This window comes from Formica exsecta, unplaced genomic scaffold, assembly GCF_003651465.1.
Source record: "Formica exsecta isolate Colony F162 unplaced genomic scaffold, ASM365146v1 scaffold425, whole genome shotgun sequence".
Lineage (NCBI taxonomy): Eukaryota > Metazoa > Arthropoda > Insecta > Hymenoptera > Formicidae > Formica > Formica exsecta.
Genome location: NW_021851492.1, coordinates 13,551 through 31,971, shown reverse-complemented (window position 1 = coordinate 31,971; position 18,421 = coordinate 13,551). Strand labels below are relative to the sequence as shown.

The 18,421-nt window shown below is 34.4% G+C and overlaps 3 protein-coding genes across 4 annotated transcripts; 1 reads left to right on the top strand and 2 right to left on the bottom strand.

Annotated features, from left to right (window-relative positions):
* Positions 1-1,679: 1,679 nt before the first annotated feature.
* On the bottom strand, positions 1,680-4,088 carry LOC115240374 (protein phosphatase 1H). The gene is made up of 7 exons (XM_029815495.1): positions 3,960-4,088; positions 3,491-3,864; positions 3,107-3,364; positions 2,813-3,030; positions 2,468-2,738; positions 2,121-2,380; positions 1,680-2,043 (listed from the first exon to the last, which is right to left on the bottom strand). Exons 2-7 carry the CDS (start codon positions 3,674-3,676, stop codon positions 1,758-1,760), a joined length of 1,479 nt encoding a protein of 492 aa, XP_029671355.1. The 5' UTR covers positions 3,677-3,864; positions 3,960-4,088; the 3' UTR covers positions 1,680-1,757.
* A 29-nt stretch (positions 4,089-4,117) lies between these two features.
* LOC115240373 (dentin sialophosphoprotein) lies at positions 4,118-7,139 on the top strand. Of its 2 annotated transcripts, XM_029815492.1 has the most exons (5): positions 4,118-4,329; positions 4,525-4,665; positions 4,779-4,958; positions 5,047-5,179; positions 5,267-7,139. In XM_029815492.1, exons 2-5 carry the CDS (start codon positions 4,630-4,632, stop codon positions 6,967-6,969), a joined length of 2,052 nt encoding a protein of 683 aa, XP_029671352.1. In that variant the 5' UTR covers positions 4,118-4,329; positions 4,525-4,629; the 3' UTR covers positions 6,970-7,139. The 2 variants fall into 2 exon arrangements, with proteins under 2 accessions (XP_029671352.1, XP_029671353.1); XM_029815493.1 differs by lacking the exons at positions 4,118-4,329; positions 4,525-4,665 and having other exon boundaries at positions 5,036-5,179.
* A 7,492-nt stretch (positions 7,140-14,631) lies between these two features.
* LOC115240418 (H/ACA ribonucleoprotein complex subunit gar1-like) lies at positions 14,632-16,550 on the bottom strand. The gene is given in 3 exon segments (XM_029815558.1): positions 14,632-15,565; positions 16,261-16,431; positions 16,434-16,550. Coding segments are annotated over 3 exon segments (987 nt in total). The 3' UTR covers positions 14,632-14,866.
* Positions 16,551-18,421: the final 1,871 nt, after the last annotated feature.

The window sequence follows — 18,421 nt, the reverse complement described above, 5'->3', positions numbered from 1 at the left end:
CGTTGATAATTTATAGTTCGTGGAATTCATCGATAAATAATTTCGAGATAATCACAGCGTCGAGACTAATTACGATTTTACTGGCAAAAAGAGAGGCCGGTCTCTCCTATTTGGTTGCGCCTCGTAATTAAATTTATGAGAGTTAACTGTGCTTCGGACTCTATGTGCCAGCCATGCGACGAGGAAATGCACTTGCCCTGGAAACGTATAAAACATGTCCACGTGCGTGCCTGCACGCACATCGCAAAAGTTCGCCATTTAACATCGCACAGAAGGGCAACTCATTTAAGCGAAGCTCGACAACGCTGAGACTTTGTATGTGAATCTATTTTGAACATGATAAAAGCATTTTATATATTTCTCTCTTTTCGAAACATTTTTTAAAATATTTCTGAATCTCTCTTTGCATAGAAAATGTATTATTCTTTAAAAGGCTTATAAATCGAACGCAATATTTAATAAATTTATATGATTAATAATTTTTTTAGTGTAACTTTTTCACACGACAATATATCGTGAAGAATTCTGAATCAATCCCTTTTTCTTGGCAAAATTAAATAGACGGCCAAATTATTTGATATTAAAACTTGATTTGTTGGTTGTGTAATTGTCATTGCTGGGAAACGCTAATTTAGTACCTGCAGCGCCATCCCACACTCAAGATATAAAATACATATCCCAATTTCTGTTGAATAAACAAATTTTTTTACGATCTTGCAATAAATACTGGAAGTAAATTAAAACTAAAATGTATGAAAGACACACATTTCTCGAAACACTGGCTAAAAATTCATGATTAATAAAAATTCCTTTCAATATTAATATTTAACAGAAACTCTATATAAATATTTCTATACGAAAGAATAATGTGTTTGTAATATTTATTTAATATAACTACAAGAGAGTTAATCTAACTATATAGGCTCCCTATATACAATTTCTTACACACACATACGCATATTGATTATGTATGTCATACTTACAATTATTTGTTAACCCTTTGGCTGCATTATGCTAAAATTACTTTGCAAAATTACCAATAAATAAAATCAAAATGCATTACAATTAATCAATACGAATAACGATAAATTAACGGAAAAAGTTTCAATTTATTGTATATTTAAAATTTTACTTGTTTTTCCTACAAAGTTCTCAATCTCATTGTCAGCACACATATGTATGTATATATATACACGTTTTTGAGCAACCATAGGATTAATATTTTTAACATAAAAATGAATATGATAAGACATCGTAAAGCGTTCAAAATGTCGAATGGTAACACATATTTGCCTCAAAAGCAATATAAAAAATATTTCGATATTTTGTTAAAATTACATTGCCTACAATCTACATTATTAATTACTAAAGTGACAGTCTAGAAATTGGTATTTATATATGAGATGCTTAAACTTTCATTCCAAACATTTCAAGATATTGTAAATGTAAAATAGGTATCATAACGGAATGTTTGTTTAAATAATAAAAACATAGCCTTTTGTAGTTAAAATATATGCAGTGGCAGTATGCAACAATTTAATATTTCAAAAAGAGAACTATGAAATATATATGCGGCACTTGTGCACTTAAATATTGCTAATTATTCTAAGACTAAATAAGCAATCACGAATTTATGATGAGTTATTGTAGTAATGTGAATAAAATTCATAAGCTGCACATTAGATAATAACATCGTTTTCTTATTTCACATTGTAAATTAGATGAAATCAGATCTGATTGGATAATCGTATGATTCATTATGCAGGATTATCAGTTGATCTGTTAGATATAGGATAATCAAAGCATATTGTTGTTAGAGAATCCGCAGCATATTTTCGTTCTTGTTGCGTCGTTTTTAGCCACTGTTTATGTTCACATAAATAAGGATATAAAGGTACTACTAATACACTAATATCGTCTACCGATGCTATAGGTGAGGATTTCTCGTCTGTTTCGTTAGGATTTTCGGGTTTTCCCATCCACACTCTGCCGATTAAGCGACCTCTCGCCGCTTGCACTAATTCTTGAGCACCCATTGTCAGTCTATAAATCGAAAAGAACTTGTATCATACTTTATCGGTACAGTTTAGTTAAAGTTTAGTCCACAAAATAAAAGATACCTGTATTCTAATGATGGAGTATCAGGTGCAAGTGTCTTTCTAAGTATTGCTGCCGCTGTTTTATCCGATACTACATCCCAGAGCCCATCCGTGGCAACAATAATGCAATCTCTTTCGGTAAGATTGCAACTGTCCAAGTCTAGAGACTGTATTTCAGGTTGTGACGATAGAAATGGTTTGATATTAACACCAGTGTTCGCTGCTTTTAAACCGTGATCTCCAAAACCTCTAGTTACACCTATTGTTCCCATTACTCTACTCTACATATTACAAACGATTTCTCATAGTACCATAAACAAAATTACTTTAATTTGAAGAGCTGTAAATTAATATTAATGATAACGTACCCTTTTTCCATGTCCTGAAATGAGCGGTAATTTTAAATCTGGATGTGTTAAAGTTTTATACGCCCAACCTGTCATAAAAGGTTCTCGATACAAAACCATAGATCCCAATTCCTTTTGTAATGGTCTTTTTCTAAATTCCAATGGAGTAAAATGGCCTTTGAGCAACTCATTGCTTCTTAGAAAGCCTAAAGCTCTGACACGATTTGATTCAGAATCTGGAGTATGATCTCTGGTGAGAGCACGTTGTTCTTCCCCCAAAACTAACACAGCCCTAATAATATAGAAATAGTTACATAAACATTTAATTTTATATATCAACTCATTATCTATAAATTATAATACAACCTTGAATCACCAGCTCCTGCTGCATATAGCCTTCCATTAAGAAATAAAATTGTAATAGCTGTACAACCACCGCCACCATTTTGAGCTTGCACATCTACCATTTGATCCATTTGTCTATATGCTAATTCTATAGCACCTGTAACTAGGTCTCTGCCCTTAATCAGCTCGTTTCCATCTTCATTCAGTAGCATATTAGCTGGTATAGCCAGTAACCTTTCCTATTTTCAAATAGTTTATTAATTCATTTTCTATAATATTATCTGACAATAGAATTTTCTGGAAGAGAGCACATACAAGAATTATTCTATGTAACTGTAATCTTGCTGTAAGAGCAACTTGATACCCTGCATGGCCATCAAACATTGAAAACATAACATAAGGCAGTGTGACATTAACATCTGACAATTTTAGATCTCCGCGTGTCGCAGAAGCTTGGTCCTCATTCCAAGTACTCTTTCCAGCATTTATACATTCTGCATAGCCAGCACACCATGGCAAACGACTAAGATCCCTTGGAACTATTATAGGCCTTACTCTGTGATCTGCACTCACCTATATAAAATAAATATTTTATGGATAGTTTAGACAAATATCAGTATTACAATTTATTAGTATCTTTTTATCTATATTTACAAAGGTATTCACACATGATGCAGTATGAAAAGAAACTAGAAATACCTGTGTCTCTTCAGCTGTCAAGCCTAGAAAACTTGGACGACTATAAGGCTTGTTTTCTACTTCCATGACATAATTAGAGTTAATATAATCTGTCATCATATCATTATCCGAATCATTAGGGTACTGTAGGCCTAGCTCGCTTGCGCCCACAGCACTCATTAACGCTGATTTAAAGCGATTCAACATTTTTCTTTTATTATGCAGAACTACACAAAGTTTCAATTGACACTAAATTTGACAGATAGTGTAATCATATATTACATTTATTCAGCATAGTACAAAAATTTCATAAATATTTTGTATCTAACGATATGTATAAATCTCACAGCTGATTGATCTCTTAGACAGATCAATATGATTATCTGTCAAAATGCCTGTGTCAAAGATAAATTCTTAGATTAAATATCTGATATCTAACATGATATCTATCCTTATCATAAAACATTTTTATTAAATTAATAGTACTTACTGCAATTAGACGTTTAGTAATTATATTCGATTAATGTCATCTTGTTGACAAATAGTTGTCAACAATACAGGTTATAATGTAACGCGAGCATTGGCATCTAACGACACCTGCACGACGTTTCCAGAATCAGAAAATCTTTATTCGTCTTATATTGCTATTGTATTGTAAATAGAAGTCCAATTAATAATACGTAATACGTCGTGTGTTTGAATGAATGTGTACGTGCAATACAGTAGTATGTAGTAGTAGGCTATCAGCTGCTGTTAAATAGACTTTATCATACAGATAAAGAGGAAATAGATATAAATTTGTGGTGTAAAGTTTTTAGCTTCGTATACTTCAATACAACATGGTGCTTCTAACCTAAAATGTAAATTATAAATTATTTACTTAATTATTTCCTTTACTAAATTGCATTTTTTATACAGTTTTCTGCATATGATTTTCGTTTTTCCTTCATTTTTTTATATCAACATATCTTTATTTTAGACAACAGAGAAAATGTAAAAATATACTGTTGTAATAAAATGTGTATAAAAAGATTTCTTAATCTATATTTTTTTAGATGAAAATATAAAAGGAAAGTTGTTTTGACATTCCTTCGATTTGTTTGGATAAAATATTCGGTGTGTTATTGCTCAGATGGAAAGGATTATTACATTAAATAAATATGTCCAAAACTAGAAACAATATACGCAGCAGTGAGGTAATCATTAATAATTATATTTTGAATATCTTATTTTTTAAATTATATAAAAATTTTTTCCAATAAAAGATTTTTACTATACAATGCTTAGAAGACAATTCTTTTTTTTTAAGGAACACAGCAGCTTATCTTCTTGTACATCATCATCATTATCATCAGATGAAGATGAAATTGATACAAGAGATTTAAAACCAATTAAGAATTATTTATCAAATCGTAAAGAATTAGCCCAACAACTTTTCAAATCTGTTAAGCCAGAAAAGATTCGTATGATGCTGCCTCAAGTTTTGAAAGTAAATTGTAGCAAATTTATAAATTGATATAGTTTTAATATAAAAATATATTTAAAAATATAGTATGTTATTTTTTGTTTATATACAGCATGTAAATTTAAGTGAACTAGAAGAATACTGTGCGAATGAGTTAAATGGTATGTCTAAAGCTCGAATATTATCGAAATTAAATGGCAAACCTATGTTGGAATCTTCAGACACAAGCGAATCAGATGATTCAGGTATGTGCATATTGAATATTGTATATATAGAAGGCATTAAGCTTTAAAAATAATGCTAATCTAGTTATTGTATCTTTCTTTCAATAGGACCTTCTCTAGAAATTATTTCTGATACAGAAGAATGGTTGACAGATGACGATACATCTAAAAAGGAAAATGGTAAACAGGGAAAGTTAATAAAACGAGATAAAACAAATATTAAAAGAAAACTACATATTAAGAAAAATGATCCAGATAAGTCTAATTCTAAAGCGAAATGTAATATTAAAAATGAAAATCGTGATAAAACTAATAAGCATGTTAAAATTAAAAAAGAAGATGATAAGGAAGATAAAGGAAAAGAAGGAGACAGTTTGTTAGATTTATTAGAATTAGAAATGCGAGCTCGTGCTATAAGAGCTTTAATACGAAAAGAGGAGGACATAATTCCATCCACTAATCCATCAGAAATAAATGACAGTCAAGCAATAGAGAATAACATTAGAACACGACACGACGATGATAAGGCTAAAGAAAATTGTCGCAAGCAGTTAGAACAAATTATCAGTGCTCAACAAAGTAAAGGCGAAGATGAAGATGTTGTTTTAGTAATTCAACCTACCCCAGTTGTCGAATTATTATCTAGTGATAGTGATGGGCAAATTCATGACGAAACACGAGTAAGTCAAAAATTGAAAAATGAACGTGCAACGGAAACTGGAAAATCTGCAAGTAATTCCATTGAAAACGCGAAGAATTCTAGCAAAACTCTAGAAACTCAAGTAACAGGGGCACACGATAATACAAATATTGTAACCAAAACAAATTTAAGTAGCGAAACAAGAACAATAATGCCTGATAGAAATGTTGATATAAAGAACAATACATTATCAATATCAATTTCTGCAGATAACGTTGCGGAGAGACGCAAAAAATCGAAGAAAAAGTCACATACAAAATTACAGCTTACTTCTACCAGCGAAAACACTTCAAAATCAAAACAGATTAATACCGAGATTATAGAACGATCAGATGATGTACAGGATGTAAATACTACAGAACAATTAAGCCTTTCTGAAGAAAATACAATTATCACGGAAGAAAAGAGTAAGACGAAAGAAATACCGAAAGAGAGTATAATTGAAGAAGAGAAATCGGCAGATTTGGATGAGATAATTGATTTAGATGATTATTGTGATGTTATGGATATAGAAAATTGTGATGAGAGTCAAGATGAAGTTATTGTTCCTTCTCAAGAAGAACATAAGCAATCTGCATCTGGCGCAACTTTGCCGAAATCAGATTCAATGGAAACTTGGGCATCACGCTATTATCAAACTGACGATGTTCAGAATGTAATAAAAGAATCTAAGATACAGTCTGAGATTCGAAAGCGATTGAGAGAACGTCAAAGATTATCTAAGTTGAATAAATCGCCAAATTTGAATTCGTCTTCACAATCCTCTTCAACTGATACAACTGCTACATCTGAAAAAATTCCAACAGGATCAGTAGAAGAATATTTGGCTTTGAAGCGTGCAATGAATGCAAATGTTAGCAATGTTAGCACAACTAACAATAATAATAATACAACGCAAAATAATTCTGAAACTTCTGAAACTATTAATTCTAATAGCGATATTAATGCAAAAGAAATGTTAGTGCAAGATGAAAGTATTTCTTCTCATCAAGAATATACAGATAATGATGCACAGAAAGTTATTACTTCTGAAATTACTGAATCTACCGAACTGGCAGAAGCTGTTGCTGATACAAAATCTGATACAAATCCTGATACTCAACCTGGTTAGTTTAAATGTAATTAAATTTTAATTTTAATATTAATAAATGTATTCTGGGAAATATATCTCTCAAGAATTCTTATATATAAATCTATATTATATATATACTGTATATATACGTGCGTAAATAATATATAATGATATGTAGAATAATAAAGAACACACTACAAAACTCTAAATCTTTAGGCTAAGAAAATATTTATTCTTTCATTATATAGATGTTTTTCCTTTGAAATATTTCTTTGTTTTATATATATATATATAAAATAATAATAATAATAAATAAAACTCCGATGTGTGGGTTGTACCTAATGAATAATTCGGTAAATAAAAATTTTGTAGATAATATGCTCGTTTACGGTTATTTTGACTGTGAAATTATCTGATCTCTTAGCTGATTACGCGTACTAAAATATAAACATTGTTAATAAAAACAATTTTTACGGTTATTCGTGTGGAACCGTTTGTATTGAACATCATGTACAGGACAGGGATAAACTTTGTGCGATCATATAAAGATATAAAATGCATTAGTGTTATATTATGTATAGGATTTTAATTACTATCTCAACGCGTATGTGATGATAAAAACGATGGTCACTTTCCAGCTGGAGACGTTAGTTAAGAAATATCTCTCGCGGAAACTTTTTTACGTTATTGCATCTAAAATTATCGTGATGTCGCAAATCCGGATTAAGGAGATATGCCTTATAACAAAGCTTAACTCTCGACAGGATACAAGTTGTTTTCTTTAATTTGTGAGAAACAGAATTCTTATATACAATTATCATAAAAAATATCAAGCTATTTCTTTTCATATTTCGTTATTTAATAAGCAATCTGCTTTCTGCCTTATCACGATTGATCTATAATTTCACGTTGCTCCACTTTTTTATAGCACAGAAATGAAAGAATATATTGCATAATGCTACTATGCGCACGTGCGCTATGTGAGATTTTATATAATTATATAAAAAAACAAAATAGAGAAAGAAAGAGAGAAATTGAGTTATAGTTATAGTAATAAAGTTATAGTAATAATAATATAATGCATATATGATTTGCCACACTACACGTATATACACCGAATTTTATATTATTTGATTAGCAAGATAGTGCGCCATTTCACACATATACTAACATTCAATAATGTGATTACGTAGCTTTTGCTTTCCCTTCCTAGGTATTTATGGATCGATACTTTGCGAGTTATTCATTATGAGAACATATATCTCTCTTTTTAATTCTCACATGCAGCACAGCTTTTATAATTCAAGTATTAAAAAGAGTGGTATCTTTTAGTTAAATCGTTTAAATGAATCTAAGGCAATCTTGCCCATTGTTTCGCAACTTGCAGAAACGTATTAATCTGCATATCATTGTGTGCACGCATCGCGGTATAATATTCAACCGGGTTATATTTTTGCCAAGTGCAACATTACACGGCAAAGTAGTTAACGTTACGGGAAACTGAATCGTGACGGCGCAATTTCCCTCGCGTTTATATCCCAGACAAGGAGAACAAAAAGCCTCGCAGAGGAAAATCGCGCTCACGTGAGGCGACCGGCAAAAGTAGCTAGGTAAGTAGGTAGACCGCGCGCGAAAGTCGATGCACTTTTACACACACACACATTGCGCCGGTAGCGATGCATAAACGCGATCCTGTATCAAGGAAGTGCTCATAGTCAGGTAATGCGTAATCGCGGTTATTGCATTGCGAACAGCACTGTTGGACGTGCCGTACGGCGATGATATTACGACACACGATCACGATTTTTCCGATCTTAGGTAGGAAAGCTTTCAAAGCTTAAATGAAACAACGCACGAGTAACTGACACGACGAAAGAAGAAAAGATCAATGCGTGCTCTTATAAAACACACTTGTGGTTTTAGACTCGACTGATCATTCTTCAAATTCTTTTTTCTTATGCCGATTGAATTACTGATTATGTGACAATTAATAAAAAAATAGATCTTAACATTTTTATTAATATATATATATATTTTTTTTTCTATTCGTTTCTATGCAATTATCAAACTAGAAGATTATTTTATTTACATTTGTATTACAGCGAAATTATTTGCAATTATGACGAAGAAAAAGGTCGATCCGGTGTTTCGCTTTCAATCAACTCTTGAATGACGATAAAATGAATTTGATTTTTTGTTTTTATTACATGATATACAGTTTACTGCAGATATTCCATTTGCGATGAAAGTTAAATTTATGGTCTCGCCGGACAATAGAGATTATTACTTTAACGATAAGTTTAACCACATTTTTTGCGGCGCACTTTATAAGAATTCTACGAATTTATCTTCGATATTACGAAAGAGGTATTAAGGTAACAACCTCATTGAATTATATTAGACTATTTGTGCGAGGATATTACTTATCTATCAGCTGCAACTTTCCCGCGAATCGATATATTATTGTTACTAGCGTAATTAGGAAAAGCGACGCAGACCGAACGGGGGGCGGGGGAAGGGACTTCCAGACATTGCGACCATTTTCTGCACTTTGAGATTAAACGGTCAAGTTGAATATAAAATTGTGGTTTGTGGTTAATGTAGGATCCGGTTAGTGCATTTGACTGGTCTGACTAAGTAGGTAGAAAAAAGCAATATGTGTGTGTATATTAAATTGATCGAGAAATGCACACACATACACGTTGGCAATTGTATTATAAATGTATCAGAAATAATGGATCAGCTATACAAATTAAAGTATGCAAAAACGATTTTGACATTTTCCAGAATAACCCGAACTATCCGCGACTCACAGATACATTAAATATATGATACATTATACATCGGTTTTCGAATTGTTAATGATATTATTTGAAATCTATTTGTATGTTATACGTCGCGTAATTGCAAGATTCATTGAAGCTCCAAGTTTGGTAGATTTAGCCATAACTTTAATATGACTATGCAAAAATACCGTGGATTACATTTGAAATGCAAGCCAATTAGAACCGTTCATTATACTAGTTTTTTATAATCTATTCTTTTTTTTTCACTCTTCATGGTTTACCTCTGTATTTCGGATCGATATCATGGCAATTTACTCTTGGCTGCTCGGCTAACCTCAGATTTATTACTATTTCGCACGTACAAGAATTAATGTGCAATTTAGCTATGATCAATTATTTCTAATTGCACGTAATAATAGACTCAGATATATTGATCGCTTTTATATGCTATTATTGCCTTTAGTATTTATTTACAACAATTGTATTATATGAAATAATATAATTATTCGCGGGATAAAAATTAAAAAAAAAAAAAATTATAAATGAATATAACAAGAAAAGATAAAGTGCACGTATAATTAAACTTCTATGATAAGATGTTATAATTGTATATTTATTTAATTAATCGAAAATTCATTGAGAAGGTAATCCAGTTAATATGAGTATAAAACGATGTTAACAAGAATTATGTCTTCAGGAAATCATTATTTTCATTGCGTTTTTATTTCGTGAAATATGCGATCAATAAAAGATAATAAAATTATACAATAAACACTGTAATTAGAGAGCGATCTGTCTAACAGTAAGATATTACAAGCTGAAACAATTGACTTCTATCAATAATATTACGATTTGCGCTCTGTACTCATTAAATATTGAAACATTTTTATTATTTGATTATCACGAAAGATCAGCCACATTCGACATTTTTGTCTTTTTTCGATTTTTCTCGAAATTTCTTTCTTTGAGATCAAATTTTGCTATGGAAGCACAGACTTGGAAAGATGAACTTTAGATTACGCTATTGACAATATCAATATTATGTCGGCGATCATTTTCCTGTGCAAACAAGCGGTGATATTGGCATACATGAAGCTATAGAAAGGATTTCGGTATTTCTTTTGCGGCCGAGAAAATATGTCAAATAATGTTATGCATTTCGTAGTTTATGAAAAGTTAAGATAACATTATAAAGATATTACATATTTTCTGATTTTTTAGAAATTTATATTCAAACTTAATAAGTTTTATTAACATGCACTGTGCATTAACACACACATATTAATTAGTATCGCCAAATCGCAATCATAATACACTATATCGACACGTTTTCACGATGGATTTTTCGCAGAGAAACGGAGGGTAGTACGGTAACCACAAAAGTGCACACAATGCAATAACCATTATTTTCTGTCTCAGCCAGCCGTGCCGTTTCTCTATTCTCGAGATTTCTCTAATTGAGCGCGATAAAATCGCCGCGTAAAAATTTATTAATGGCGCAACGAAAGCGTGAAATCTTATTAACAAAAATCGATCGAATTTCGCGCTTGCATAAAATTACCATATAAAATCGCGATTTCGCAACCGATTACAAGCGTGTATCGTGTTTCGAATTACATCTACTACTATGGGAAGTGTTTGACGTAACGCTATCATTTGATAATTAATATGTCGTCAACATCAAAATCCTCATTATTTTTTTCCAAATTGCCGAACAGATGTTCGTAACCGAGATTGATACTAGTGTCGAGTCATGAATCTCAAATCGTAACACGCGCAAGAAGGATAACTTGCATAATCAAGACGAGACGTTAAAATATATACGCGTACAATTTTATTCCGCATGATAGCATCGCATTCAAAAGAAATACGGCAGAAGCTGATCATATGTCAGGCGAATTAATATAATAGTTTTTTTAAAGCGATTTTCATATTTTGAGAGTTAAAAATAAATATAATGTGCAACAATTCGATATATTTGGTTTACGATACGATTAGTTTATATGTAAATATGAACAGAAATGTGTACTTTGATGATTATTATAATACTATGGCATTTATTATCTTTCTTTCTTTCTCTTTCTCTCTTTTTCTCTTCTTTCTCTCTCTCTTTCTCTCCGAGAAAGCTAAAGAAGCAATCGCACGCGCTTTTCTTGAATGATCTGCTCTTATTGAAGGGGATATATATTGCGTCACGGTTGAACAAAATAGCAAAGTCACTGCGCACATTTACATGTATTATATAACTCGCATCTCTCGGCTATCCTGGATGTTTATAAATGTAATATGCGCATCTCGATTTATTTTCGTACGCACGTGTGTTTCACGGCTGTGATGGAAGAAATCTCTTTCTCCTTTTCTCCGCATGAACTTCCCAGACCATTAACTATCATTACTCGACACACGCAGCGCGTTGAATAACGCGGGATTTGCTCATCGAGCGACCGCATGTCTCGATCGAATGCGTAATAAATTTTCGCGAGGAGATAAATTTAGTGTTGAGACTTTATTTCTTTTTCTTTCTCTCTCTTTCTCTTTCTCTCGCGATGCCTGCTCTATCTCGTAGGTCGTAGAACAATGTTCGTCAGTGTTCACGTTTCTTTTAATCGATCACATGCGCGATATTGAACGCGTTTGGACGCAGTTTCGTGACCAATCGATTTTCGCGATTGTAACGGTGCTAATAAAGTATAGTTCACCCATAACGAAAGTCACTCGCTTGCAACACCCAACAAAGGCATACCATCGTCGTTCCCTGTAATTTTGCCGAATTACATCGTTTATATGTAACGAGCAAGCGTGACGATCTCTCTCGACCCGGGAGCCGACTTTCCTGTATGTTAAGATCGTGAATTGTTTACGACCCGCCGCTTTCAATTTCTAGTTTAGCACGCGCGACGGAAGCGAACTCAGCACGCGGAAATGAATCCAGAGTGTGTGTGTGTATGGCGAAACGATGCTGCTATCCGATCGTATGCTATCGGAACCGCAACGAAAGTAAGACGCCAGGGAAAAGGAAGAGACCCGCGAGAGAACAAGCCGACAACGAAGACGACGACGGGGGTAAATGTCTCTCGTGTGTCTCGTATCTCTCGGGCCGGCTCGGTTTACGCGGTAACCATGTATTAACGAGACATCCTATCGTCGGGACGAGTCATGCCGCCGCAGAATGGATCGTGCATAATGGTGCCTAAGATGTATGTAGTCGGAGGAACTTGTATAGCCAAGGTACAGGTCTATTACCGTGGGAGGCAATTAGGTTTGCGTTCTATTACCATAGTTATCTAGCTATAAGATGGACGCTGTATGCGCTGTGTATTGTATCGCATAATACGAAAGGAAAGTTCGATCTGGTACAAACTTGGTATCGCGAAAGCGAGTGCATTGGCGACATTATTCGCGTGCGTGCGAAACTTTTACAGAAGCAAGGGGAAAAAAATATGAGAAAGTCTATTGATCTTGATGTCGACACACTCAAAAAAGTGGTATTGCAACTACAGCAAAAATTTTCTGGGTGCGCAAAATTAACTGAGGTACATAAATGATTAGCAAATACTGTGATATCGCATATGTTTCGCATTTAATCAATCTAAGTGACAGAGACAGAATTTATATCTGAACTGTTTGTGAAATTTAGAAAGAATGTTTTTCTGTGGCGCCTATCCATGTTAAGGCCAATCATACTTGTTATAAAGTTTGGCTGTGGTAGACAGAAAAAATTAGCGGCAAGAAACAAATGAATATATAATCCTCACGTCTAACATATTTGTATAACGCGCTCAATCTATCTAGCTCTTTTAAACAATTTTTCTCAATTTTTCGATGCTGCAGTTATAATTGGCAGTTATATTTCTCACAAAGATCGTTCTGTAGTATCGAAACTCATATTTATCCAATGCAGTGATTAACATTTGGCAATGGGACCTAAATTTTCTAGAAGATATTATTAGAATGTTGCTGCTATAAATTCTATATGTAACAGACAATATTCTAACAGATACAAAAAATAGCGATAAATTTTTGTTGTGACACCTAGAAATCTACCTATATCAGCAAGACATTTTTTTGAGTGCACGACGTTTGGATTCAGTTACATTTAACATAGAATTATCCCCAGTTAGATTAGCGATCAATTAAATTGGGAAATTCTACACTGTAAGGATATAATTGATTTACTGTCGTTTGTATATAATTTATGTACACACCGCATAATTAGATCAAAACAATTTGTGCAAAACAACTATCTAAGACACCGTTATACGAATATTTCAGTCGATAAATTCTGATAGTATTAAATAAGTGTCGTAAGGCAGTGCGTAAGCGACGATATGTCGAAATCGCATGGTGTTTGGCAACCCCTTTCGCGATTTTTACACACACGTTTCTCATTACGTTTCACAAACTATCGGTGCAGCCCTGAAAAATCAAACGACGCAGTTGGCGACTTAACGATCGTTGGCCGAATCCTTATGGCGCAAGATACGCATACGTCATGCATGGTGGCGCGTGATGCGTGTGTCGAAAGCAATGATTAATTTAAAGAGAGAGGCGAGAGGACATTCGCAAGAGGGAATATTTATCGCTCCGCCGCGCAATTTTCGCACGCTCTGACATTTACTTCTTACGCTTATCCCTCTCGTATTGAATATGCCGTTTACTTTAACGATCCCTACGCTTGTGTTTTTCTAATGGTACATACACCGTTTACGGTAAAACAGGTGTATTCTCTTAGCGCAACTCGCGTAATATGAACGAAGTGAAAGTTCCACTGCAATTCTTCATAATCGCATAACGTGTCAGATTAATACATCTCCCCGTCGCCTTTAAGCCTTCCCTCATGCTCTCCCGACATCATATAGCAGTTTCGTAAGCAATCGTTACGTACAAAAGAATACTTTATTCGTGTTTACATTTACAGGGTGTATAGTACAATCCGAAGATAGGATCACAATAAAATAGAATATTGATCCGTCGTGTCAGTTTTTTTATTGGAACATAATCGTTCTTTGTCGGTCGCTCCTTGATCTCTCTCGACGATCGATTCCTCGAATAAAGCTTCCTCGTCTCGCGCCGCACGAGCCGTTCGCCATTAGACAAAAGGGGACGACCAACGACGCGAGTCCTTGTTTCCTTCCTGCGTCAACTTTGTCTCAATGATGCTCGTATCCGCCGAAATCACTGCTGAGTTCCAAACCGCCGCCGAAGTCGTGTCCGCCACCGAATCCGCCACCAAATCCGCCGCCGTAGCCGCCACCGTAGCCGCCTTCGTCATGACCTTTAACGACCACGGGATAGGGTTCTTTGACGACCACGGGTACCTTGACGGGATAGGGAACTGGTTTTGATATTTCGACCGGAACCTTGACGGGCACCTTGACTGGATAGGGCACCTTGACGGGCACCTTTATGGGCACCTTGACGGGATAGGGCACCGGTTTCTCTACCGGATAGGGCACGTGCTTCGTGACCTCCACCGGGTAAGGTTGCGGTACGTGGACTGGATACGGACGGTCAACGGGTACTTTGACCGGCACCTTCACCGGGTAGGGCACATGCTTCGTGACCTCCACCGGATACGGATGCGGCACCGGTACATGCTTCGTGACTGTCACCGCTTTGATGTGATCGGTGGAGATTATCTCGCCATGACCGCCGCCGAAACCACCGCCGCCGAAACCACCCCCGCCGAAATCACCGCCCCCGAAACCACCGTGATCACCCAGGCTCAGTTCCAATCCGCGCTTTGTCTTTTCATCCTTTGGCTGAACGCTAGACTCGGTCTTCTTTGCCTCTTCGGTCTTTGCCTTTTCAGCTACGACCGATAATACTAGGCCGCATAAGAGTATTACCTGCCGGAAGCAAAGAAACACAATTGTCCTTGAATTTGTAGATCGTACGATGAACATGATCTTAGAATTTATATTATTCAAAGTGCGAGATACAGCGTCATGCGACATGCATAGGCTTCATTGCAACTTGTTTTGCTAATGCGAGATTTTAGAGAGGCCTCGTTGTATATCTTGCATCGACGATTTATCCGAATTTGCTTTGTAGAATGAAAATATATATATGTACCAATTAATTTAATAACTTTGTCTAATTATAATATTAGTTTAGCAGAAAATTTTTAATGACAAGAGCATTAAATCTATTTTTAAAAATTGTCAGATTAAAGAATGTATACTTTTAAAATGATTCAAAATTTTAAGTAAAATATAACTATTATTATATAAATTGTGAGCGGATGTAATTGTGCTGTATAATTCTGCTGAAATTTTTGGAGATGAAAAATTGTCTAATAAATCCCGACAATATTTTCGAAAGCAATGAGCATGTAGAGAACATTTAATAATTTCGACTGTCGTATTATGTAGAAATCCGCAAGTAAAAATTTGCCTCAAAGACTAATCATTACTTCTAGTAGGAAACGGGTCATTGCCCTTAGAAATATGTAAGAGACTGCAGCCCGTTGCACGATTCGACCTGTACGGCTCGTGCTTCTACAAGCGGTGATTCGAATGGCTATCTTACTGGAACTACTCACTTTCAGTTTGTCGGTGCTGTTCATGTTGGTCGGCAGTGAGCACACACTGGTACCGCTATCGTCTACCCTCGCTTTTATAGGGGACGCAACGCTCTGCCCGCTGGGCAACTCGAGCGTGCCGATGAAATTGTCGGCGGGTAGGAAGTCAACAGGAGAAGAGGAAGACAACGCGCCGTCGTGGGCGACGCTTTTCTCCGTCTGCCTTTGTCTTCGCGTCAGTTTTCCCTTTGTTTTTTTCTGGACTGTTTTGTCGCGTTTTCGAGTTCGTTTGACTCTGGATAGAAACGCATTTTTGCGACGCAAAGCGGAAAAAATTCGAATTATTCGCTACAATTGTGTGATATTAAATTTCTATTCAGTGTATATAAGTAGATAAAGATATACATATATAAATAATTTATCATTGATCAAAAATCTTTCAGTTTCAAGTTTTCAATATTAAATATACTCTTATTCAATTAAATATATCTTTGCTTTATATATTTTAAAACTTGAGAAAGCACACATTATTTATATAAAAAATTAGTATATTTTAAGATTAATTACTAACATAAATATATGTGCTATTTTTATCAGATGCTTTCTCTTTTATGAATAAAATATGAACTTAAAATACAAAGCATATTTAATTATTTTTCGTATGTTTGCTTATTTAATTATTTTTCGTATGTTTGCAAACAATTTTTTATATGACTCTTAAAATTCTAATTAATTTATGATTTCATAAAATTTATTAATGTATTTTACATTTATGGATAATCAAAAATCTCTTAATTATAAAACAAGTTAATGCATTGAAATGATTTACAGCGATAAATAATGCAATTTTAAGATTGATTTTCTATTAATTTGGTTTGATTGACATTGCTTTTCTGTGTTTCTGTGTTAGCCGAGAGCTTCATCAATATTTAGAGCTTAATTAATTTAAGAGGCAGAGAATTGGAATTTTTTGATGACACGAAAGTGCTTTTCTTTATTCGCTTTTTTTCTTTTCATACACCGTCCAAATATACGAACGCATTTACATTTGGTATCAACTTTTTTTCGATCTCTCTCTCTCTTTCAAATTTAATATATTTGCCTCATTTTTATGCTCATAGCTTGTTCAATCAGGATGTTATCTCTTTCCTACAATTTCGTGCGCCGTGATATTTGTTGCTGAGAGGAAGATAGTTTCGTCACAGGCTATGAAATTAAAAAGAATGATTTGAAGACGCTGATCGCCACTATCATCGTCGCTGCCACTTTAGGAAGTTGTTGAAACTCGTTAACGCAATCGGACAAAATTCATGCATGTCAAAAATGGTTTTTGCCGCGAATGTAGAAACTCGGTGCCGCTCGATATATAACAACGGCATGATTTTTGGTTTATCGCACGTAGTTCCCGCGGGTACAGTTAATCTCGAAATGACTTTGTACCTCGATCTCGGCTGGTTCGAAGGGTGTTGGAATATTCGCGTATCCATGGTTTATCAGAGTTATCGGCACGAATAAATTTCCATACATCTGAATTTGTATTTCCATATTTGAATCCGAAAATATTGATTTGACTCCTAGCTTTAGATAGAAGCATGTTTCGAAAGGCCAAACGATCCCTATATACCTTCCGATTGGTTGTCGATCAACCCGCAACGAAAATCGGGGGAACGATGTATGCGATGGCTTCCACTTGACCTATACTCTGCGATTAAATTGTTTTCGATGAATTTATAGTGATTCACTGGAGACCGCAATCTACTCGCGCTGTTGCTTGCCGACACAATATTCCAAAAGCTGACAATTGACAGTTTCGAATGTATCAGAGATGTCAACTTTCTTGCAAATCAAGAGTTTTATTATAGGGGATCATCCCTCGATAGTAATTTATTGGAAAAAAATTGCTTTTCTTTCAATATATTTACTTCGAAAAATATTCTTGAAAGATCATATAGATTGTATGTACAGTATTGAACAATAGTAAAAATCGATATCAAAAAAATACGTAGCAGCGAACAGTAATGAACTGGAACTTCACTTCTATCTAATTAGCCGTTGTGCGAGCGTGTGGCGGCAATCTATTAATTGCTAAAGCCGCGAGAGTCTTACGTTCATTGAATTTAAAACTAATTACACTCGCTAGGATCCCGGGATGGCTTATTTTCTGCGGTCGTTTCTACTTTAA

Bases quoted from the DNA above. Each gene is read 5' to 3' on its own strand.
- LOC115240373 (XM_029815492.1), top strand. From the start codon at position 4,630: ATGTCCAAAACTAGAAACAATATACGCAGCAGTGAG. The intron at 4,959-5,046 runs GTAAATTGTAGC...GTTTATATACAG, and splicing joins TGCTGCCTCAAGTTTTGAAA to CATGTAAATTTAAGTGAACT. The intron at 5,180-5,266 runs GTATGTGCATAT...TTCTTTCAATAG, and splicing joins AAGCGAATCAGATGATTCAG to GACCTTCTCTAGAAATTATT.
- LOC115240374 (XM_029815495.1), bottom strand. From the start codon at position 3,676: ATGTTGAATCGCTTTAAATCAGCGTTAATGAGTGCTGTGGGCGCAAGC. The intron at 3,365-3,490 runs GTATTTCTAGTT...TATTTTATATAG, and splicing joins TGACAGCTGAAGAGACACAG to GTGAGTGCAGATCACAGAGT. The intron at 2,381-2,467 runs GTACGTTATCAT...TGTAATATGTAG, and splicing joins TTTCAGGACATGGAAAAAGG to AGTAGAGTAATGGGAACAAT.